Here is a 25798-nt window from a genome sequence, read left to right on the forward strand (position 1 = left end):
ATGAGTGGGACATAAATTATGCATTTACACATTGTTGCATTTTCTATAAAGTGGCATAGAGAAGGGTGCTTTTTTCTGTAGTTTTTCTGCTCTTTTTCTTCCTAGGGGCAATTTGGAGGGAACAAAGAGCTGCGGGGTATGGCGTTGATGAAAAAAATTAGCATTTGTCAGCCTTACAACATTATGAGATCAGCATGGCGCTAACATACACAAAATCCGAACGTCTTTCCCCCCCCAGCTTAGAGTGAAGGGAAAAATAACCCCCCAATGCCGCCATTTCACTAGGCAGAAAATGTCTCCTTGCAGTTTAAGCACCAGACAGAGGTAATTGGGCAGAAGGGACTCATTTGCATACAACTGAACGTGAAATAAAAAGCAAGTCGTAAATGCTTGGGAATAATAATAATAATAAAAAAGCGCCCCATTACCTGCACAGAATTCAACCGGCAGTATCCATTCAAAGGAAACCTAATGACGTGGGTGGGGTCCTGGTTCCAGCCAGCGTTGACGGAATTGCACATCACGTCTCCTGTCTCTGGGAAGATCTCTTCGATGAGAGCTTTCTCCCCACTCAACGCAATCCTCTCCCCGAGATCCGGCGTCACCCTTACAACCAAGCAGTCACACGGCTGAAAATGCTTCCTTTGTTCCTTCTCTTGTTTCCACCGTTCCAGCTCCTTGATCATCGGCTGCAGCTGGTAGTACTTGGCTTCTTCATATAAAAGATTAAAGTCCTTCCATAAAAAAATTAAAAAAAAGCGAGAAAGAGAAACGGCTTAGCAATGCTTCTGGGCCTCTGTCAGATATCTGTCATTCTTGCTGACCTACATACGGCACGAGGCAACAAGTACCTAAACCCCAAAGAGTCAAATGTGCTTCAGTCCCTCTCAGTTTGCCAAGCCTTATCATGCTGGTAATTTTGCTCTAGCAGACCTGGGTGGTACATATTAAGCCAGTCCTCCGCCAACTGCACTGTCTCTAGCTGGAGTACTGGATCAGATTCAAGTGTTGGTTTTGACCTTTAGAGCCTTACATGGTCTGGGACCTTCATATCTGTGGGACCGCCTCTCCTGGTACGCCCCCCAAAGAACATTATGTTAATCTAATAACAACCAGCTGGTGGTCCCTGGCCCAAAGAGTGTCCGGCTGGCCTCGATCAGGGTTGGGAAATAGATGGGGATTTTGGGGGTAGAGCCTGAGGAGGGTGGATTTGGGGAGGGGAGGGATTTCAATGCCATAGAGTCCAATTTGCCAAAGGGGCCATTTTCTCCAGGGGAACTGATCTCTATCGGCTGGAGATCGGTTGAAATAGGAGGAGATCTCCAGGTAGTACCTGGAGATTGGCAACCCTATCTCCCATCAAAATACCACTTGGCTTCCGAGATCTGACGAGATGGGGCTAGCCTGGACTAGCCAGGTATAAAAGCAAAAATGGTGCCACATAAACAGAACCGGGCGATGGAAGAAGTGGTGCTACAGTCACACGTCCTGGCAGGTGCCAGAAATGAAGATGACAAAATGCGGGACGTCCGCAAAGAGGGAATGAGTGCAAGAGGTACTTGTCCTGTCGCCGTGAGAGCCTTTCCTTCTTTGGCACAACTATTAAAAAGACAGGAGCCACGTGCTGTATGGCATCTAGCAACCTCACTGAGCACCGAAGCTGCCTTGTGCCCATTCAGACCCTTGGTGTCTCAAAGTCAGTACTGTCTACTCTGACTGGCGGTGGATCTCCAGCATCTCAGGTTTTCCACATCACCCAGTCCATTTGAACTGAGCATGCTGGGGATTGAACCTGCAACCTTCTACATACAGAGCAGAGGCTCTACCACTGAGCCACAACCCCTTCTTTACGATGCCTTCTACTGAGTCCTATCGATCAAAGTCGGTACTGTCTACTCTGATTGGGCAGCGACTCTGCAGGGTCTCAGGTGGAAATCTTTCACATCACCTACAAGCGGAGCCTTTTTAACTGGAGATTGGATTCAGGACCTTCAGCCTGCAAAGCAGACGTTCCACCACTGAGCCATTCGCTCACCAGCTTCAACTGAATGAGTAATAATACACGCACAAACTAATAAGATAAGGATGTGTGTTTCTGAGTTCTCCTGCACTCTTTTCCAAACCAGAAATGACCCCACGGGTTATTTTAAGGCCGGGGGGAGGGGGATCTAGCACAACAGGAGTATCTGTCTCCCCCCCCCCCATCAAAAAGGATCAACAAAGAGTTAAATCCCCCCTTCTTCCACATCATGGCAACACAGACTCAATTCTGCTTTCAAGAGCCAAATAGCACACCAACACTGCAATCCGAAGCATAGTTATACCCTTCTAAACCCAGTGGCCTAGAAAGGTGTAACTTTGCATAGGATTGCACTTTCTTTGTGAGAGCCAGCGCGGTGTAGTAGTTAAGAGCAGTGGTTTGGAGCAGTGGACTCATCTGGAGAACCAGGTTTGATTCCCCACTCCTCCACATGAGCGGTGGAGGCTAATCTGGTGGATTGGTTTCCCCACTTCTCCACATGAAGCCAGCTGGGTGACACTGGGCTAGTCACAGCTCTCTTAGAGCTCTCTCAGCCCCACCTACCTCACAGGGTGTCTGCTGTGGGGAGGGGAGGGGAAGATGATTGTAAGTCGGTTTGATTCTTCCTTAAGTGGTAGAGAAAGCTGGCATATAAAAACCAACTCTTCTTCTTGGGGACTCTGACCCGTGGTCTCTTCTTTGCTCTGGACCTTTGCATTGGCCTCCTTGGCTCCTTGGGGCAAAAGCAGATGGGATGATGGATCTGTGAATTAATCTCCCCAACGCTTTTTACTGTAAAAGAGCAGGTGGGGTGGGGGAAACAATCCGGATAGAGGCCAGGGGCACCAGGATGGTTTCTGTTGATCTTTCTTTGTGTATTGCTTTACCAACCGCAAACACCCCCTTCAAAGCTATTTTACCTGTTGGGGGCAAATATCTATGTAGCTCTTACAGTACCTGCACATTTCCTCCCAAGGGGCAAACAACTACTCTGGGGGCACACAGCACAAAGGGAAGAGGTGAACACTTTTGCCTCCGGAGCCCTGATTCTACTCCTCCATCACTGGGAACTGCTACATTCCAATAAAAAATACTCAGGAAATCAATTTATGGATCTCCCGGCGTCTCTTCTAGCTGGGGTCTGTGTACCCTATCCTTGTGCTTCCTTGTGTCTCAGGATTCTTCCCCAGGCCTCATCCTGCTCCTTTGTGAGGCTTTCATCTCAAAACTCAGGAGCTGATCGGCAAATGGTTCAGCACCCCCCACCCCGAAACTGAGCACTGCTCACGGGACCCCAGCAGGTCATCCCATCGGCGTTAGAGGCTTCGTCGCCAAGGGCACGATACGAGACAAGATAGATTATCTCAGTTATCCCCACAGCAACCCTATAAATTAGACCCACTATTATTACCTCCACGCTGCAGATGGGGACAGAAGCTGGAGGAAGTGACTTGCCTCAGGCCGCCGTGTGTCTCCGGGCCAGAGATGAAACGTGAACAGGCAACATCTTGGTTCATAGCCAAATCCCTGAGCCACAGTTCTTAGTCTCAAGGACAAGAAGAAGAGTTTGTTTTTATATGCCAGCTTTCTCTACCACTTAAGGGAGAATCAAACCGGCTTACAATCACCTTCCCTTCCCCTCCCTTCAACAGGCACCCTGTGAGGTAGGTGGGGCTGAGAGAGTGTGACTTGCCCAAGGTCACCCAGCTGGCTTCATGTGTAGGAGTGGGGAAACCAACCTGGTCCTCTACATTAGAGTCCACCACTCCAAACCACCGCTCTTAACCACTACACTACTACAAGAATCCTCTCAGCTGTTCATGGAAACCCAATTCACAGGCAGCCTGCCAAGAAGGCAGCCTGTGGAATTTCCTACCACAGAACAGTTTAAGCCAAGAATTCAGCAATTTTTCCTAAAGCATTTCACAGCCAGCCCAACAAGAACTGCGATGGATTGAGCCACCTCTGCAGAACAAAAGAAATCCCGTTGCAGTTAGCGCCACAATGAAGGTAAATCGCAACTTCCCCAACTGAGGGTCTCCCTGGGCCTTGAAGAGACCTTCCTCTGTACCAGAGGATGGCCAGACAGGTAGGTCTTACAGAGGCTTTCCTTACTTTTTGCAGAGTTATGAAATATACTCAAAGTTATTTCTGGCGACTTGTGTTGGTTTTGCATCTTGTATGACTGAATGAGATCCCTGAGGACCGGGATGCTCTTAAGACGCTCCCTCTTTTACGATGCTGCCCGAGAGGAAGGGAGGAGGTCCTCGTTTTAATCTTTTTTTCTATACTCCTTTGGGATAATCCATCTAGTAGCCTGAGGATGATGCACTAGGCATTTCTTGTGCATATATTTACCATCAAACCTCTCTCACTGCCACCCAATACAGTGTAAATTCACCCACCCAGTTCAAAGGTCTGGGTTAAAGGGGTTGGTGGAGGACCAAGCTGAATGGTGTAGTGGTTGCATCCCCTCTCTGGAGTGTAAAATTTCCAGGAGAGGCCAATTTCCTGGGTCTAGACCTGTGGTCGGCAAACTCATTAGTCAACAGAGCCAAATATCAACAGTACAACGATTGAGATTTCTTTTGAGAGCCGCCTAACTGGAGATGCCGTGGATTGAACCTAGGACCTTCTGCATGCCAAGCAGATGCTCTACCACTGACCCACAGCCCCTCCCAAACAGTGCAAGTGCAGACTTCCCCCCCTCCTGGTTCCCAAGCCCCCCCCAAATAAAACGGCAACCAAGGCTGGCTGCCCAACCCTCGGAGGCCCTCCCGCTGCTGCCCCCCAGGAAGGGGGCTCCTCTCTGCCCCCCCTTCCGGCGCTGGGCATTGGCAGGCGGTCGGCTTGAAAGGTCCAATGAGAGGAGAGATTCAGGGACCCCCCCCAATTGCACTCCGGGAGGGATTCCCCCCTGCCCCGCGCCCCACTGCCGCTGCCTTCCCCTCCTTCCCGGGCCTGCTGGGTGAGGCGGCGGCGGCGGGAGCGCACGGGGCGCACAGCCCGCTCTGGCCCAGCGCGAGGCGGAGCCTGCCTCTCCCCCCCCTTGCAGCAGCAGCCTGGGCGGCCGGCTGCCGCCTCTCCCCGCCACCTCTGATCCCTCCCTGCCAGAGGGAGAGAGAGAGAGAGAGACAGAGAGAGAGAGAGAGGAGGGGGGCGGCGCCTCCTGCTCGCCTGCTGGCTCCTCCCGCCTGGAGCGCGGCGGGAGCACGGCACCTCTGCCTGGCTGTGCGTGGGGATGCGGAGAGCCGCACTCAACGGGCCAAAGAGCCGCATGCGGCTCGCGAGCCGCCGTTTGCCGACCACTGGTCTAGACCACTCAGTTCAAAGCTCCTTTGTTTTACACAGCAAGAAGTGGGGAAGGGGGCTTACTGATGAAGCGGGCTTACTGATGGTCCCCACCACCATTTCTTGGACCTAAAAATGCAAGCAACAAAGGAGATACAAAGCTGACTCCTACAGACTCAGAACACGGGACTACTGTTTATTCTCACTGGAAGTGGCTCTCCTGGGACTTTCCTAGCCCTGTTGCAGGAATTGAACACAGGAACACATGAAGCTGCTTTATACTGAATGAGACCCTTGGTCCATCAAAGTCAGTATTGCCTGATCAGACTGGCAGTGGCCCTCCAGGGTCTTAGGCAGAGGTCTTTCACATCACCTACTTCCTTAGTCCCTTCAACTGGAGATGCCAGGGATTGAACCTGGGACCTTCTGCATGCCAAGCAGATGCTCTGCCACTGAGCTATGGCCCCTCCCTAGGACCTCAGCAAACTAACCTGCCACTTGACTATTACCAATCCCCCCCCCATACACACACTCTTTCCTGTTGGCCAGGGGCTGTTGTGTCACTGTCAACAACGTAACATCCAACCGAGGCATCAAAGGCAGACTCTGGAATTCGTTTCCCGGCTCTGCTGCAATCCGCCTCTGCCAATCTGATACTGCTCATCTGATATGGGTGTGCTTGACACCCACTTTGCACTGATGAGTCAGGGAGGAAAGCGGCTGAGAATCCAGCCCAAAGAGTGCTGATGACAGACATTTAAAGACACAGCAAGAGGAATCCAAGTCCCAGCACTGGGGAAACAGTGAATGCAAAGAATCTGGAAGCCCCACGAGGTTTTACAGCATTTCCCTCTAAAACAGGGGTGGGGAACATCAGGCCCAGGGGCCGTTTAAGGTCCGTGAACTCATTTGGTCTGGCCCTTCGTGGGTCCTGGCAGATCTCTAGCTCAGAAGGATATAAGACTGGTGATCCGCCCTCTCCTGTGGACAGGAGTAGCCTCTATTCAAGGCACATGTGAGTTTGTTTTGCCAAAAAAAGGAACCTTCCCCCCCCCCTTGCAGAAGAGTTGTTAGCTATGGAGCTGCTAGGACTGCCCAAGAAACTGTGTTAACCCTTTCCCTCCCAGGCCATGGAGAAACGTATTCCCTCTGTACTATACGAGGGCTGGGGGCAAAAAAAAAGAAAGAAAGAGGGCTGGGGGCAGAAGTGGCGACAATGGAAGGGTTAAAGGAGGCAGGGCCAGAATGCGTGCCCCCCCCAAGTTCTTAGCCAGAGTGTCCTCATTTCACCCCTGCACATGGAAGTAGGAGGAGCCAGCTGTAGAATCCAGGCCCGACCATGCGAAGCAGGAACAATTTTGGCGTGCGGCTGGACGGCTATGCCCGGCTGGTGCAACAGACCATCCTGTGCCACCAGGTGGGTGAGTGTGCCACTGGTTGGATGCCTGCCTGCTTGCCCGCACATGGGGGGGGGGTCATCTGGGGCAACTGTCTGCTTGGGGCTTGGTTGGCTAATTTTTAAATTGATAATTTTGTATGGCCCACGAATGATGTTATAAATATCCAAATGGCCCTTGGCGAAACAAAGGTTCCCCACCCCTGCTCTAAAACATGGGTTCTCAACAAGGGGGGAATTTCCACCCCCCTGGGGAGGGATTTTAGTGTTCCGGGGGTGGGGGGGGGGGAATGGGACCACGATTCAGCAAAGTGTGATGTCCTGTAGATTATGTACAATCTGTAAAATTGTAGTTTGTTTTTAATTTAATCTGTGATATTCAATAAAGTTTATGACTATGTTGGGAAGGGGGAATTATATTCTGAACAATGGTGAAAGGGGGGAATGGAGCAAAAAAGGCTGAGAACCACTGCTCTAAAAGCTACTTCACACAGAGGTTTGCGTACTACGGCTATGGCAGCTGCTACAGGCAACCCCTTCAGCCCGCTTAGCTGTACCAATACTGCTATCCCTGCTCAGGCTTCGTGGGCTTGAACCAAGAACCCAGAGAATCAGTTATTGCTGCCCGTCCACATTGTTACAACAGCCCGGAATCCTCCTGGCTAGTTGACTTATATAATGCTCATAGATCTGCTTTGGCTCAGTTTGTTCAGCATCTGCTTGGCATGCAGAAGGTCCTAGGTTCAATCCCCGGCATCTCCAGTTAAAGGGACTAGGCGAGTAGGTGATGTGAAAGACCTCTAAATAAATAAATAAAATAGCGAGGAAGCTTTTGAGTTTTGCAGAATTCTTCTTCAGACTAGATGTTCAATCCGCCCTTCCAAAAAAAAAAAAAAAAAAAAAAACACAGGGGAGAGAGAGAAAAATATTTCAGGCATGAAGGAAAAGCCCAATGGGCAGTCTTTTAAATTTTAAAAAGGAGATTGTTCTGCAGATGTTGCGTTCACACAGACTGGGGAGGGGGCTGCGGCTCAGTGGGAGAGCCTCTGCTTGGCATGCAGAAGGGCCCAGGTTCAATCCCCAGCATCTCCAGGCAAAGGGTGATGTGAAAGACCTCTCTACCTGAGACCCTGGAGAGCCGCTGCTGGTCTGAGTAGACAATACTGACTTTGATGGACCAAGGGTCTGATTCAGTATAAGGCAGCTTCAGGCACCCTATATGAAACTTCCTTATACCAAGTCACACCATTGGTCTTTCAAGATTGTAGGCACTGTACACCCTTTCTGGCAGTGGTTCTTCCTGGTCTCAAGTGGATGTCTTTCTCAACACCTCCTACCTGATACTTTTAACTGGAGATGGAAATTAAATCTGGGACCTTCTGCATGCAATACAAGTGTTCTACCATTGAGCTGAGACTCCTCCCCAAATTTAGATCTATCCAGCCAGCCAGCTTTTCAGCCAAAAAAAAGCTCCCCCCAAAAGCCTGCAGTTATCAAAAGATAACTGCCAGTGTGGTGTAGTGGTTAGAGTATGTAACTAGGATCTGGGAAACCTTGGTTCAAATGCCCACTCTGCCATGGAAGCTTACTGGGTGACCTTGGGCCAGTCACACACACTCAGTCTAACCTACCTCACGGGGTTGTTGTGAGGATAAAATGGAGAAGAATGATGTAAGCTAGTCTGGGTCCCCACTGGGGAGAAAGGCGGGATATAAATAAAGTAAATAATAACAATAAAATAAAAAGACAACACAGATGACTGCTAAAATTCAATGACAAGGTTTTGTAGGGGAGGGGATTGTTAGTTGTCTGCTACGTGCCTCCCTTCTGATAGCCTCTGCAATGGTAACTGGAAACTGGAGGAAGGGGTCATCAGCTGCAGCTGGATCCAGGTGCAATGAAGGGGTACCTGGCTACTTCTTGCCTTCCCACTACTGGTCTCATAGTTGTCTTAAGTCAGTGGTTCCCAAACCTTTTGAGTCATCATCATCATTTGTTTATTACAGTCAAAGACCAGCTTGCACAAAAAGAAATATCATAAGTAATTAAAAAAACTTTTTGAGTAACGGAGCACTTTTCAGGAGAGAAATTCATCACGGAGCACTAATTTTCACCTAGCATCTATGTGCTAAACCGAATGACAGTAGTATTTTTCTTTCCGATTTCTTCATGGAGCACTAGGAAATGTTTCGCAGAGCACCAAATGCTCTGTGGAGCACAGTTTGGGAACCGCTGCCTTAAGTAATCTTTAGATTCCTGCTACCACCACTTCATAGAATGGGGGTACGGGAGGACTTAGTTTGTAGAGCATCTGCTTGTCATGCAGAAGGTCCCAGGTTCAATCCCTGGCATCTCCAGTAAAAGGGACTAGGTAAGTAGGTGATGTGAAAGACCTCCCCCTGAGACCCTGGAGAGCTGCTGCTGGTCTGAGTAGACAATACTGACTTGGATGGACCAAGGGTCTAATTCAGTAGAAGGCAGCTTCATGTGTTCATGAGTTGGGCTCCTGGTGCTACAAGCTGCTGGCGGGACTGGGGTGCAGCTGTCTGATCCAGTGAACGCCCAGCTGTGATAAACCTGGCCTTTCAGATGGTGCTAGGGTTGCCAGGCCATGCTCTAGCAACTGGTGGGAAAAGGGTGTGTTGCATGCTCTGTGACATCACTTCTGGGAAAACCCTGGAAGTGATGGTGGTAGCTCTAGGAATCACCATAAACTCTATGGTTTTGCTATAGAGTTTCTAGCAATTCCTAGAGATACCCATAGTCACTTTTTGGGTTTTCTCCAGAAGTGACGTTACGGAGCATGCACCATCATTTTTTTTAAAATCTCCTGCTACTGCTTGGAGTGGTGGTGGGCAATGCAGGTTAACAACGGGAGGTCTCCCACCATATATGGTACCTGGCCTTGAGGTTCAAACCTAGAAGCAAACCCCATTGAAACAAACATGGTCCATCATGGTAGTGTTCTTAGGGACCTCATGTTCATTCCAGTGGACCTTATGAAGGAGAGCTTGTTGATGGACTGTACCTCATCTGAATTCTTCTCAAGAGGTAACGTGTCTCCTCTCTTTCTAGCACCCTTTTTATCCTGTTGTTCCCCCAAGGAGCTCAAGGTAGTGTATGTGGCTCTTCCTTCCCCATTTTATCCTCACCAGCATGTGCTAGTGGTTAGGAGCATTGGACTCTAATCTGGAGAACCAGGTTTGATTCTCCACTCCTCCACATGAGCGGCAGACTCTAATCTGGCACATGAAGCCTGCTGGGTGACCTTGGGCCAGTCACCGTTCTCTCTGAACTCTCTCAGCTCCACCTACCTCACAAGGTGTCTGTTGTGGGGAGGGGAAGCAAAGATGCTTGTAAGCTGGTTTGATTCTCCTTGAAAGGTAGAGGAAATTGGCATATAAAAACCAACCTTCTTCTTCAATAATCCTGGATGTGAAATTAGGCGGTGACAGATTGACTGGCCCTAAGTCACCCAGGGATATGTCCAAGTGGGGATTTGAACCATCTGCATTATTGTAACGTCTGTTGACCGTATAATAAAATTTTGCTGTTGTGGCTTTGGAACCAGGGTCTCCCAGGCTCCAGTCCCACATGATCACAACATACTGGCCACTCTGTATGCACAGACCTATTTCTACACATTGTGCGCAAACACGGCCGTGCAATCTGTCCAACCCCATTTTTTTTGTAACAGAGTTTGCACAGGGGCGAGGTACACTCTGCCCTCTCAAAAACGAATGACCGCAGCCTAGGCCCTGTTAGCACAGAATGCTCTGCGCATGTGCTGGGGATGCATGTCGACCCCAAAGTTCACCCGCACAGCTTGCCTTTGCTATGTAGGGCACGCTCGCATCCATCTGACTCCCCAGAACACCAAGCAACAGGAAAGGCTCCCAGCCGGTAATTACAGCCGTATTTAGAATTCACAAGCACATGAAAACTGTATTAACTATTAGGAGAAGGAGCTCTCGAGAGGGGGGCCTGTCAAAGGCAGAACACTTTCAAGTCTCCTCTTATTAGCAGCTGAAATGGTAGTTAATATTCACCGTAAACACACCAGTCAGATGCGATAATAAAGACTCTCCAGCTAGGAACACATGCGTGGCTGTCTCCGGGGCTCACTGAAAACAAAACTGCAGCCCAAAGAAAAAATTATTGAAGTATTTATTATGAAGGGGTCCCACCAAATCCAGGTGTATGAGGAATGGCCAATTCATTGTGGGCTTGAGGGGTGTTTTTCCTGTCTCACAGGGAACACAGAGGCCTAAATGCCATCCCCCGCTATCAGCTGTCTTGGATGCCTCATCTCTCCCCTGCTACTCCTGATGAGCAGATTCCCAAAACTATGTGGTGCATGAACAGGAACGCTCACCTTGATCACTGTGTGCCTTGAATGTGCCTGTGGATATCTGGTTGCAAGCTGATGCCAACATGTGCAGGACTATGGCCCTAAAACATGACCGTTAGCATATTTTTAGGGCCTGGCCCAGTTCTGGGAAGGGGCCACCAAGTCACCACAGGCAGACAGTCGAAGCATGAGGCGATTTTGAATTTCCCACTCCATTTTTCCACTCGACATGTCGTCTGGTTCATCTGCTTACCTGGACTGTGATCCTCTGTCCATGGTTGCCCGCTGTGCACATAAAGGTTTGACATGAGGGTCCACGTACAGGGCCTCACGGGTGATGGCCTCATACAATTCTCTCCTCTCCAAAGTAAAAGGTACGGGGGAAGTGTCCTGTGAGGCGACACTTCGTATGCACGGCCTGTGAGTATAACCCTCATGTCAGACATTAGCTTATCCACGTGGCGTACCTCCACTCATGGAGAGGATCCACAGCCGAGAGAAGCATATGATCTGGTGCGCCTAACCTAGCCTCCTTTAAATCACACCGCTACCACCACATCTCACAGCCTCACTCAGTGACCATTTCTCCCTGCTTCTCCCAGGTCAGGGTACTCCTTCATCAAGCCCAGCCTTCCCCCTTCATCTTTGCCACTGTTGTTCAACTTATCCCCGGCACAATTAAGCGCTGAGGAGGAGGAAGAGAAAGGAAATGGCATACTCTAGACACCGTTTGGTTTCAACAGAACAATCCTGCAGGATTTTTCAGGTATGGAGAGAGGGGACAGGGAGTAGCTTTTCTCCCTCTCATAATACCAGAACACAAGGTCATCTGCTGAAGCTGGAGGGTGAGAGATTCAAAACAGATAAAAGGAAGTATTTCTTCACACGAAACATAGTTAAATTGTGGAACTCCCTGCCCCAGGATGTGGTGATGGCTGCCAACTTGGAAGGCTTTAAGAAGGGAGTAGACATATTCATGGAGGAAAGGGGTATTCATGGCTATTAGAATGGATACTAGTCATGCTGCATACCTATTCTCTCTAGTATCAGAGGAGCATGCCTATTATATTAGGTGCTGTGGAAGACAAGACAGGATGGTGCTGCTGCAGTCGTCTTGTTTGTGGCTTCCTAGAGGCACCTGGTTGGCCACTGTGTGAACAGACTGCTGGGCTTGATGGACCTTGGTCTGATCCAGCATGGCCTTTCTTATGCTCTTATGTTCAAAGCCATTGGGTTGACCGATACACTTCAAAAGCAACATATCTGCAGCTCTTTATCTTCTCCACGAATTGCAGGAGGGTGGGGAAAACATTCACCCACCTCCAAAATGGCAACACATAATGCTACTTTCAGCACTGAGTATGTCAGATTTTTTTTAAAAAAAACACACTTCTACTCTTGTTTTGCATTTAGAAATGCCAAATCATTTATCCTCCAGCCCTCGAGTGTCGTCTGATATGAAATTAATCATGCCATTAGCTTTAAAAGATTGCATGAAGTCGTATTTATCCAAAGTGCTACATCGAAAGGGGCAAAATTCACTGCTCCAGTACAAATCCCGCTGAAATAAATGGGGATGCTCTTGCTTCAGCAACCTCCATTCATTTGAATGGGGCATAGATGTCTCAAAGGACAGAGTCCCTTAGCCATGCTAGTATTATTATGGGGAGTATTATTATGGGGATTTCTTTTTTGTGAAATTAACTTTTTAAAGATATGGCCATTGATTCCTCTTATTCTCTTTTCTTTCTCTTTGCTGCTTTGTCACACTTCTATGTTACGCTGAGAGCCAGCATGGCATAGTGGTTAAGAGCAGTGATTTGTAGCGGTGGAGTTTGATTTGGAGAACTGGGTTTGATTCCCCACTCCTCCACATGAGTGACGGAGGCTAATCTGGTGAACTGGATTTGTTTCCTCACTCCTACCCATGAAGGCTGCGAGGTGACCTTGGGCTAGTCTCAGCTCTCTTAGAGCTCTCTCAGCCCCACCTACCTCACAGGGTGTCTTTTGTAGGGAGGGGAAAGGAAGGTGATTGTAAGCCGGTTTGAGTCTCCTTTAAGTTGTAGAGAAAGTTGGCATATAAAAACCAACTCTTTTTTTTCTTCTTCTTCTATGCAGCATTTTGGAAATTCAGCCCTTGCAGGACTTTTTAAATGTTAAGTACCACAGGACGCTGTAGCAAGAGAATCTGCAGAGAGAAATACTGGCATCCTGCAGAACCTCCCTTTCTCTCCCCCCACCAGGACTTTCTCTTTTGATTAAAACTCAATTGATCTGAAACAGATTCCAAATTCCTTAAACGAGGAAGTGATATGGATCGTTGGATTTCAGGAAGAAACTGGGCAAAGAGGAATTAAGAGAGTTTCTCTCAACAATACTAACTGGATCCAACCTTTCACCTGCTGGTGAAAAGAGAAAGAGCCCCCCCCCCCCCCCCGGTCAAGACTCTGCTGGGAATCATGAGACCTGAATGGGCAAAAGCAATGAGGGATGGGGGGCAGGGAGCTGTAGTGAGAATTGAGTGAGGCTGAGTGAAAAAAGCTGGCTGGATCCAACCCAATGTACTTTCTTGGAGAAACGTTTAAGGGTTTCGCTCTACAACCAGCACACATGGTTTCTCTTAAAACACATGAAGCTGCCTTATACTGAATCAGACCCTTGGTCCATCAAAGTCAGTATTGTCTACTCAGGCCGGCAGTGGCTCTCCAGGGTCTCAGGAAGAGGTCTTTTACATCACCTACTCGCCTAGTCCCTTTAATTGGAGATGCCGGGGATTGAAGTTGGGACCTTCTGCATGCCAAGTAGATGCTCCACCACTGAGCTACGGCCCTTCTCCAAACCTTCTAGGAATGTCAGATGCATGGGCAAAACCAGCCAGGATTAAGGTTTGATGAGTTCGGAGGGGGCCATGAATGCAGCCTTGGCACGCCACAGTTCCTGAAGGCCATTTCACATGATTTGCACTGAGGTCTTTGGTCATTTTCTGCATTTTGTAACAGTGCCGTTTTTTCAAAGTCTTAAGAAACACATTTATCCCAATTATGTTAAATAAGTATTCAACATCTATCAACAAAATTTTGCTCACTTAATCCAAGATAAAATGCAGACGGACCAATTTCTTGGGGTAAACATGTGTGATCTCAAGTCAGTGTTTTGGAAGAGGGAAAAGGTGGGATGTGTAAAAAATGAGCAGACCCCCCCCCCAAAAAAAAGTTCTCCTACCCATTACCCTACTGAAATAAATAGGCTCTGCCACTCAGGCCAACAGGCTGGAGAACAACCAGGGGAGCTGTGTCCTTTATGAGTTGAATTCTAACAGCTACCATGTGCAAAAACATTTCCTGAACATTAAGTGATTGCAGGGGGTTAGTTTCCGCTTGCTAATTACTGTTACTTCCTGATAAGTAAGCTAAATGTGAAAAAGCAAAATAAGTTTAGAACAACTGATTCTGCCTTGGGCTGAAATATTTATATCCTTTCAGTCCAGGGAACTTCCAAGATGGACAGCAACTGAAAATCAACGAAAGGCAATGAAATCTGTAAGGCTTCCAATAAAGAGAATGGATGTTCCCCAGAACTAGATCTTGCCGGACCTTTGGCCAAAAGCAGAAACATCCAGGCCCAAATGCAGTCAAAACACTACTTGGTCTGCTAACTGTCTTTAGGAGATTTGGGAGTTCCCTGTGGGTTTGTGCTCTTTCCCCCCTCTCTCACACACAAATCCCATTTCCCTTCCTTTCCCAAAGCTAACCAAATGGCTGCAAACTGTTTTGCAGCTAACCTAAAAGTAGAGGACACAGAATGGTAGTTGGTGCCGAAAGAGGAAGGAAGGGCACGAAGACGGAGCCTGCCAAGAAATCCCCATCTCCTCTTCAGGGAAAGCATCTTGTCTGCACTGGTCTTAGTGGGTGGGGGGGGGGGATGTTAGGTCACTGCATATAAAAGAATACACTTTGAAATAAATGAATGGATAAGACGATTTCAGGTTCCTGGCCTGTCTTACCTTAAAGTCTTCTGGGAGCAGCAGTTTCGACGTTCTTAAGAAGCTTAGTATGTATCTGAAAATTTCACCGTCCCGATCAATGAAATAGTGTTGTTTTAAACTGTCCAAGACAATAGGTTCCGTGCCATTAAACAGACGGCTTATTCTGGGAGGGAGGGAAAAAAAGACAAGGGTGGGCAGAAGGAGCAGAAGTAGATCTCGCAAATGTCACTGAATCAAACAGAAGTGCGGCAGAAAGAACCCGTCACAGAAGTTTGGGAAGATCAAAGGGAGGAGTCTGCAGAATTTTCTCCTTCATGCACTGCCCACTGCAATCCCTACCCCCCATTAAATGGTGCAAGCACTGGGTTATTACTGACCCATGGGGTGATGTTGCATCCCGATGTTTAGTAAGCAGACTATGTTTATGGGGTGGTTTGCCATTGCCTTCCCCAGTCATCTTCCCTTTACCCCCAACAAGCTGGGTACTCATTTTACCAACCTCGGAAGGATGGAAGGCTGAGTCAACCTTGAGCCGGCTATTTGAAACCGACTTCCGTCAGGATCGAACTCGTGAGCAGAGCTTTTGACTGCAGTATTGCAGCTTACCCCTCTGCGCCAGGAGGCTCCTAGATGGCTCTCTACACAAGATTAAAAGATTATAGTACTCTAGGCAGAAGCGGCCACCTAACACAAAAAGAAGATTAGGAGAGCAATCCAGACAGCTGGAGAAATTAAGCTATCACTAATGCGCATGGCTGACCATGGTCAGTGTGGGACCAAAGAAATCCCATACTGCCTGGAGTGTGGGTGTGTCCTAGAGGAAAAGTACCTGCCTTTTCCTAGAGAACTTCTCAAATGGTTTCTGGTCAGGTTAGGATATGCTTGGGGAATACACATTGGGGCGAGGAATAAATTTTGACAGAGAACTAGATCACTGACCTTCTCCTGGGGACAAATTTATCATGGGGGAAGAGAACAGGTCCACAAATAAAATAAATAAATAAGAGACCTAGTAGGTCCGCAAGGATTTCCTTTTGCACACATCTGCCTTGAAACTATCTCAGTTCCTCAAACTTCAAACATCTCTTAAGACTTCTCCGTCTTTTCCTGCAAATGGAATCCCTCCAGCCTCTTCGTCTTTCCTTCCTAATTTGGCTTTCAACTCTCAGGAAGCAAAGAGGTCCCACTAGAACTGCCGCAGTTTGGGATGCAATTTTGTATGTGGGTAGTTTGGGGACGGGCTGGGTGCCTCCCTCCCGCATGGCCCAGATTGAGAAGGCTCTTTTTGATGTCGCATTGTTCTCCCACTTCATGCATAATTTTCTTTCCAGTTATCACTCCTAAATCTGGTGTTTCCAGTTTCTTCTAATTTAGTAATCGTCTTCAGATTTCATTAGTGTGCCATCAACTCTCTTTTGGATTAATTACAGAGATATTTAATATCGCTGGAGCTCAAATAATTCCCTGCCGAACGCCAGGGGAAGTTTCCGCGCCCTCGCCGGGATACAGTTTGTGGCTGGTCACTCCCTCCCATGTTTACGATCTGCCAACCAACCTTCTCTGCAGGCAATGCACATTAAATTGTTTGGGACCTAACAAATTAGGGAAATATCCAGTATTCGTAACAAACCCCTAATATTTTCTGCCTCATCCTGCCCCCAACCAACCAAAAATGATGGATTTTTTTTTTAAAGCTACTTGCTTGGAAATATTTATTTTTACAGGGCTTGGGCAGCATCTCCTGCTGCTGACACCACAACACTCTGGATACACCAAGCTCTGCGCTTTGCACAACAGCACATTTCTCACAGTGCACACACGCATAAAGTATAGCTGGCATGCTGCATCTTTGAATATGCACGCACTTCCTCTCGCAGGAAACATAAGTGTATGCACAGCAACTGTAACTGCCACGTAGACTTTGCCTTGTATGGTCTTCTTCGATATAGTAAGTATTGCAACTTTTGTTGGTATTTTTTCAGGTTCAAGTTCAATAAACCCAGAAATTAAAAAAAAAATTCCAAAAAGCTGAATATAATGGATTCAGCTTTTCCTAAAAATTTGAAAATTTTTGCATTTATTAAACCCGAACCACAAAAAAAATGCATGGCACAGAGCTGAAGGCTGGGCAGACCATCTCTATTAATCTTTGGCTGACCTGGATAGCCCAGGCTAGCTTGATCTTATCAGATCTTGGAAGCTAAGCAGGGTCATCTCTGGTTGGTACTTGGATGGGAGACCACCAAGGAAGTCTAGGGTTGCTACACAGAGGCCAGCAGTGGCAAACCACCTCTAAATGTCTCTTGCCTTGAAAACACTTCTAGGTGGCCGTAGGTTGGCTGTGAGCAGTCCACTGAGGAATACAAGCCTACCACATCTAGAACAACTGCGTGCCACAGTCCCTCATGGATTGTACCATTTCAGAATGCAGGCAGGGGGCTGCAGGTTTAAATAGTTTCCCATTAAATTAAAACACTGAGAAACGTTCACGTTTTACAGATATCGCTTGAGGCTGCTGAATGTTGTTTAATGCTGTTTTTATGCCCCAGGCTTGCTTGTTTACGGCTTGTTTTAATATAGATAATTCATACATTGCTGTTTCCCCCCCTGATTTTATTGTTTTGTTTATGAACTGCCTTGAGTGGTTCTCTGGAGAGGCGGCAGATACATTTTGTAGATAAATAAATAAATTCTACCAAGCACTTTCCTCTCTCTGCAGTCAGAAATGACATGACATGACATGATGCAACCACACATAGATGCAACCATGCAATTTTGGACGAGAACTTCCCCTCTTCCACGGCAGCCCCCTATGTTGCCCCTTATGCTGTTTCTGATGTCTGCTAACCCAAAGGTATTTCAAGCTGCAATCGACAAAGTCTTTCTTGGTAAAATCCAAGGATTGTTGGATCCACACCCTCGAAGGAGGTGGAAAATCTCTGTGGCGTAACGGCCTCTAGCCGTCTTAAGAGTTAACTTCTTCTCGACATTATGTGCATGATTGAAGCTGGAATTCAACCGAATCTTTGCTCCTCTTGGTTAGAACTGGAATCAATTAGTGGGGGATACACAGATAAGGCCTGCGCTCAATCTTGTACTGAATTAACTTAGCAATGCTGCAGCTTTGAGAACATCCACAGCGGCGATGGGAGCAGATTAGATGTTTGCCGGAACTCCCAGAAAGTCGCTGCCTTTCATGCCGAATGAGGGGCGATGTCTTTTGGGCCGGTCCTTTCCTGCAAACTTTCCCCCATTCCTCTTCAGGTGTTTGCCTGCTTCATGCCCTTTTGTATTAAAATCAACCCAGGATCCCTCAGTATGACCACTCAAGGGCCAACAGCTCCAAGTTTCCCAGTTTGGCCCTGCATGGTGAACTGTAAATAGGGCCAATGTGAGATTTCGGCCTGGAGTGTGGTCATCCTGAATCAGGGGTCCCATTCTCCTGATGGGGGTGGGGGATCTGTGCCCCCTGGTCCAACAGTATTGCGCGAGGAGACATCACTTCTGGTAAAAAAATAAACCCACCAGAACATAGGGTAGCTCTAAGAATCGCTAGGATCTCTAGGGCAAAACCATGGAGTGTCCATAATTCGTAGAGCTACCCCCCATCCCTGCCCACAACCCTCACACCACTTGCCAGCGCATTGCCTGGCACCTCTATCCTAAATACTGTTTCCGCACTGCAGGTAGGATCCAACCAGTTTTTTGGCTGGCCAAAAAAGAAAGAGGGGATCCCCTCTGACTGCCTCAAAAGATCACAGGACCTGCATGGACAAATGTTGTGTGAGATAGGGGCTCTTGTAAGGAGGGGATTGGGCCAGACTGAGTGAAAAAGGTGGCTGGATCCAACCCAGTACATTTGCTACTGCCAGTCATACTCTCTCTCTCAGTCTAACCTACCTCACAGGGTTGTTGTGAGGCAAATGATGGCAGAAATCATGTATGTCACCTTGAGCTCCTTGAAGAAAGGATGGGATAAAAAGGTACAGCAGGGTTCACTGGATACTCTAACGGACCATCTCCCTCCTGTTCTATCCAGTTCACAGCTGGTGCTGCTAGCAGAGGTAAGGTGAACACATGAACACATGAAGCTGCCTTATACTGAATCAGACCCTCGGTCCATCAAAGTCAGTACTTTCTACTCAGACCAGCAGCGGCTCTCCAGGGTCTCAGGCAGAGGTTTTTCACATCACTCACTTGCCTAGTCCTTTTAACTGGAGATGCCGGGGATTGAACCTGGGACCTTCTGGATGCCAAGCAGATGCTCTACCACTGAGCCACAAGGTGAGCGACAAGAGTCCGGGCATTTTCAGTGGTGGCACCTCACCTGTGCAGTGCCCTCTCCCTTGAGGCTTGCCTGGCAACTACCTTACTTCCCTTTAGGTGTCAGGCTAAAACTTCTTAATGTCGCCACTAAGCCTATGTACAGTTCAGACCCAAGTTGACCACCTCTGTGAGAGCAGAGCTAACCTATGAATTGGCAGAAGCGAAACACTGCCTGAGGACAGGTCCAGAAGAGACATTCCCCCGAGGGGCTGTGGCTCATTGGTAGAGCATCTGCTTGGCATGCAGAAGGTCCCAGATTCAATCCCCGGCGTCTCCAGTTAAAGGGACTAGGCAAGTAGGTGATGTGAAATACCCTGATACCCTGGAGGGCCGCTGCTGGTCTGAGTAGACATTACGGACTTTGATGGACCAAGGGTCTGATTCAGTATAAGGCAGCTTCATGTGTTCATGCATTCATGTTTTCTCAGAGTCCTCAGATCAGATCTTAAAGTACTACTTTCTGGTCCAACGCTTTTCCCTGAAGCAAGATGGCCAACAAAGAAATCTCTCCAATTGCTTCCCTGAAAAAATTTGCAGCTTCCTTTAGCCAGCCTCCTTCCAGTGCCAAACTGTGCTTTCAAGGGGTTTCACCTTCCCAACGCCTATTATCTTCCTGCGATTTCAAGTAAACCTTTCCTCTCATTCACGAACCTTCAGTTGCTCTCCGTCTATCTCTGACCGTCATGCCACACCGAATAGTCGAAGCTGCCTAGATCTGCTCTTGGCTCACCTTGGTTCCTCAGGCTGGGAAAACTCAGAGCCTATCGAACCGTCGTCAGCAATCGCTGTTTCCATGACAAAATAAAACGGCTGCAGAAACGGCACAGTCTATTTGACAGACGCTTTTCTTACTTATGACTTAGGTGGCCAGTAAAACTCACGTTCGGTCACGCAGCGCATCAAGGAACCGTCGGCAATGTATCGATTACAGCCAGAAATTAATTAGCTCATAAATTAGAACAAAGCTGAAGCCCTCCCCCCCACACACACACATTCAGCTGGCTGATAATACCCCTAGGGTTGCCAACCTTCAGGCAGGGTCTGGAGATCTAGAATCACAACTGATATTCATATAAGCAGAGAAACTGCTGAATTACAGTTGATATTCAAACTAAAGTCAATGCATTTACCTGGGCTGAATAAAGACCTTGCATTCATGGCTCATGACCAATGCTGATTTCTCCACACCCATCTCTCCCCTGGACATCACGGACTCTTCTGCATACCACACCTAATCCCATCACGCCTGCCATTCACATTTACATACTGTTCACATTTACATACCAATGCTTGTCTGAATTCACTCTCCTCTACTTAAAGACAGATGGATTCACATTCTAGCTGTATCTGAAGAAGTGAGCTGTGGCTCACGAAAGCTCATACCCTACCAGAAAATATTTTTGTTAGTCTTTAAGGTGCTACTGGACTCGTGCCCTTTTCTACATCCATATAATCAGTTCCCTGAGAAAATGGCTGCTTTGGAGGGTGGCATTACACTAGGCTTGCCAACCTCCAGTTGGGGCCTCTGGAATGACAAGTGATCTCCTGGAATTACAACTCATCTCCAGATGACAGAGCTTAGTTCTCCTGGAGAAAATGGCAGCTTCGGACAGTAGCCTCCATGGCGTCACATCCCTGCCGAGCACCTCACCTAGGTTCTGCCCCCAAACCTCCAAGAATTTCCAAACCTGGAGTTGGCAACCCCATATTATACTGCACAGAGCTCCCTCCCTACATCCCGCCCACCCCGGGCTCTTTCCACAGGAATTTCCCAACCTGGAGTTGGCAACCCTATATACCCCATATATGGGTAAATGGTCACATTTGGTAACATCTGGTGGATGTCAGAAAAGGCCACATATCAGCAAATCTTATGAAAACTGGAACTCATCTATGACCTATTGGAATATTATTATTATTTATTTCATTTATATGCCACCTTTCTCCTCAGCGGAGACCCAAAGTGGCTTAGCGTGAGCCAGCATGGTGTAGTGGTTAAGAGCGGTAGGTAGACTCTAATCTGGGGAGCCGGGTTGGTTTCTCCGCTCTACCACATGAAGCCAGCTGGGTGACCTTGGGCCCGTCACGGTTCTCTCAGCCCCACCTACCTCACAAGGTGCCTGTTTGGGGGGGAAGGGAAGGCAATTTAAGCCGGTTTGATTCTCCTTAAAAAGGTAGAGAAAATCGGCATATAAAAAGCAACTCTTCTTCTTCTATTGCTATCCTTGCCTTCATTTTATCCTCACAAGAATCCTGTGAGGGAGGTCACACAGAGAGTGTGCGACTGGCCCAGGGTCATCCAGCAAGCTTCCATGGCACAGTGGGGATTTGAACCTGGCTCTCCCAGAACCTAGTCTGACACTCTAACCACTACACCACACAAGGATGTACTGAGGGAAATATTAATGTGTGAAGATGCCAGTTTTGTCTGATACTGGAAAGAGAGACAGAATCTGAGGGACCAATTCAGTGTTCAGTTAAGAATGGATTTCATTATTTAGGGCATATATTTAGTTTCTACTTAGTCAAGCGCGTTATTAATTTTGGGTATAGAACCATGCAATATTTTGGGTGTAGAACAACACAATAAATAAACCATCTGTAGCCTATTCTACCCTATTGCATGCAAGGTTATGTAATGCACATAAACAATACCCTTTTAAAAATGACCACAACTTCAGAAAAAGCTAGTGGGTGCTATATACACACCATGTTTTCTCTTCCATGAAGGAGAAGAAGCCACACGTGGAACGAATTACAGCTTTGATGCCCACATACCAAGCACTACAACTAGCAATTTAGGGTTTGGGGACAAAAAGAGAAGCATTTCTTCAGTCCAGTTTATGTTCTTATACTTATTAGGACTTAGGGTTAGGATTCTTGAAGGGTGATTGTGGATTCTGCATTTGTGGCAATTCCACAGGAGCATGCCCAAAGTGTATTAAGTCTTTTAAGCATCTATCATAGCAATCCTGGGAACTGCAGCGGCCGGGGGGGAAAGGGGGTTTAAATACCCCCCCCAAATAAAAACCCCTCTAAAATGGGGGGAAAGGCCCCATTACAAACAGCGATGTCGCGCCACCAAAAATGGTGGGGCAGCAACAGTGTTGCGTTAGGGGGCGTTTCCAGCACAAATGGGGTTAAAGGCGGCTCCGCCCCCTGAAACGTTCCGGGAACTCCTCCCAGCGCATCAAGCTCCCCAGCCACTGGAAAGCAAACCCCATCTGATCGGATCACTGCTTCTGCCAGTCGTCAGTGACACCAGAGGAGGGTCATCGAGGGAGTCTGCTGCAGCACAACCGAACAGGAGCCCCGGGGTGCCTGAATGACATTTATTCCAGCAGAAGCTTTCCAGGGCCAAAGATCACTTCCTCACTTCCTTCCTTGGGAAGTGGCTGTGGCTCAGTGGTAGAGCATCTGCTTGGCTTGCAGGGATTGCGGCTTCAATCCCTGGCATCTCCAGTTAAAGAGACTAGGCAAGTAGGTGATATGAAAGACCTCTGCCTGAGACCCTGGAGAGCCGCTGCCGGTCTGAGTAGACATAACTGACTTTGATGGACCGAGGGTCTGATTCAGTATAAGGCAGCTTCAGGTGTTCATGTGAGATCTCTTAAAACACCTGAGATTCAGGTAGAGGTCTTTCCCATCCCCTGCTTGCCTAGTCCCTTTAACTGGAGATGCCGGAAATTGAACCTGGGACCTTCTGCATGCCAAGCAGATGCTCTACCACTGAGCCACAGCCTCTCAGAAACCATGTGTGCTGGTTGTTGAGCAAAACCCTAAAACACTTCTCCAAGGCGCAGCTCACAAAAACGTCCACTGGAATAAACGGTGTTAATCTTTATGATGCCGCTGGACTCCTGGTGTAATTTTTTATATCAAGCTGCAAGTCTTCCTCCAGCTTAAGGCGCTTCTTCCATCTCGCTGCAATGCATGGTACAAACTGCGGGAAAACGAGTTCCCCAATCCCAAGTTCCAGCGTCCCGTAGGGAGGGGCTCAGGTGCCCACGAAGTTTGCATCCTGCCCTGCAGTGATGGGGCAAAGCAGTACACCCCCCTTTCCTTTCTGACTCGCAGCCCTTCCACCCAGCCCAGGGTCACCCGCTCCAAGGCGTTCCGCTATCGCCACGGAAGCCTCCATTGCAAAGAGGGCCGAGAGAACGTTAATTTAAGCAATTACGCGATTAATATTTAACTGTTTGGCAATATTTGCGCTATTTATAATTTATCTGTTTACCCTCATTAAAAATGGATGCTGTCGACGGCTCCTCTTGCCCCGTGTCAAATTGGTTTGTAATTGCGCATTTATGGAAAATAAGCCCGGAAAGGTGTCCTTTTGGATTTCTATTTGTCTGGGCGCCCCGAGCGCATGGCTCATGCGCTGCTCCACTGCTCCACTTTCTCCTGCCGATCGCCTGCTCCACGCCGCTCCCCCCCCACTCCAGCTGTTTTATCCCAGATGCAACACGAAGGGCAAAGCGGAGCTGACAAGATCTCTGAGGCCTTCTTGGCGCTTGATATGGAGTCTGTCAATTACGTTTTGCTCTCTGGCTCAGACGCCCAGCTCAAACAGCCGAGGTGGGAAATCGGGACGTCACCGAGCCGGGAAGAAGAGCTACGGAGAAGATGCCATCAGGGAACTGAGGAATTGGGGAGGGGGCACGCAGAGCCAGGCAACTGCACCCACAAGCCAATCAGTTGCTTGGGGGGGGGACCAATTTTAGGAGTGGCAAGGAAGCTGGATGGAGGTGTGCTTGCAATGCCGTATGGGGTAATGGCTTGGGTGGGGTAGGAATAGCAGCTACCTAGGGTATTTTACTCTGCCCTTTCTCCTATATAAGGTTCTCCAGTACCCTTGTTATTCTCACAACAACCCTGTGAGGTAAGTTAGGCTGAGAGAAAAGGATTGGCCCAAGATCACCTAGCGGGCTTCATGTTGATAGCCATTTCTTGGTAGCCTATTCAATGCTATAGAATAGTCTTCCAGAGGACATTAAGCCACATCGGCAGCTTTGGGGTAAATATAAGGCTGACTTTTTCAGATGGGCTTTTGGTTCGTTTGATCAGTCAACATTCTGCCTTTGAAGGGGAAATGCTTAGGCTTTTTAAAAAAATGTATTATTGCGGGATTAATGGTTATTTCTTGGTTTTTAATAATATCAGAACCAAAAGGGTACAGTGGGGAAGTGATGGTCTAGGATCCTGGGGACCCAGGACTGAACCCCTACGCTATCATCGAAGCAGCCTGGGCGACCTCAGGCCAGTCACACACTCTCTGCCTAACCTACCTCACAGGGCTGTCATTTTAAGGATAACGAAGAAGAGTTTGTTTTTATATGCCAACTTTCTCTACCACTTAAGGAAGAATCAAACCGGCTTACAATCACCTTCTCTTCCCCTCCCCACAACAGACACCCTGTGAGGTAGGTGGGGCTGAGAGAGCTCTAAGAGAACTGTGACTAGCCCAAGGTCACCCAGCTGGCTTCATGTGTAGGAGTGGGGAAACCAACCCGGTTCACCAGATTAGCGTCTGCTGCTCCAAACTACCGCTCTTAACCACTACACCTTGCTGGGAGGGGAGAATATTGTAAGCCGCTTAGGGTCTCCACTGGGGAGAAAAATGTGGTATAAATGAAGTTAGTTAAATATTGGCCTCAGTTTTGGTATGTGCTTTAGGTCCCAGTTTGCTGGGAGAAAGGCAGGCTTATAAAAGTTTTAAATAAAGAAATAAATGGATTTCGGAGTGGAAGGGGTGGGGGGCTGAATTCCGCTCCTCACCCAACAGTCTGGCTCTCATAAAATGGCCGAAAGGGTATCTTCCCATTCTCTAATCCCATGCAGCGATTTAACCCTTGCTGGCAGAATAAACACAGGTGGAACGAGGACGGCCAATTTGTACACTTCACCCCTCAGCCTCCCCAAATCCCACACCAGGTTCCAATGAAAATGCCCCTCCTACAGCTGTCTGATCCTGGCTTCCAACTCAATCGCTTCTGGGAATCACCTTCTGGTTTGGTAAAACGGAGCCAAACCACCAGGGAGCCCATTTCAAGAAGCAGGATGTTGTAGTGGTTAGAGTGACGGACTACGATCTGGGAGGCCCAGTATCGAATCCCCACTCTGCCACAAAAGCTCGTTGGGTGATCTTGGGTCACCCATTCTCCCTCTCAGCCTAGCCTAACTCACAGAGTTGTTGTTAGTAAAAAATAGAGGATAATAACGATGTAATCTGCTTTGGATCTCCATTGACAGACAGGCGAGTTATAAGAAGAAGAAGAGTTGGTTTTTATATGCCGACTTTCTCTACCACTTAATGAAGAAGCAAACCGGCTTACCATCACCTTCCCTCCCCCTCCCCACAACAGACACCCTGTGAGGTAGGTGAGGCTGAGAGAGTGTGACTAGTCCAAGGTCACCCAGCTGGGTTTG

At 48.1% G+C, this 25798-nt stretch overlaps 1 protein-coding gene across 1 annotated transcript in view; it reads right to left on the minus strand.

Annotated features, from left to right (window-relative positions):
• Positions 1 to 25798, minus strand: part of KCTD15 (potassium channel tetramerization domain containing 15) — a 67265-nt gene that overhangs the window by 16136 nt on the left and 25331 nt on the right. Inside the window, exons 2-3 of the mRNA XM_056862635.1 lie at positions 15062 to 15206; positions 429 to 734 (exon numbers count right to left, since the gene is read on the minus strand). Of these exons, the coding sequence (XP_056718613.1) occupies positions 429 to 734; positions 15062 to 15206 (451 nt within the window). The remainder of the gene's footprint in view (positions 1 to 428; positions 735 to 15061; positions 15207 to 25798) is intronic.

Source organism: Euleptes europaea, chromosome 17 (assembly GCF_029931775.1).
Source record: "Euleptes europaea isolate rEulEur1 chromosome 17, rEulEur1.hap1, whole genome shotgun sequence".
Classification (NCBI taxonomy): domain Eukaryota; kingdom Metazoa; phylum Chordata; class Lepidosauria; order Squamata; family Sphaerodactylidae; genus Euleptes; species Euleptes europaea.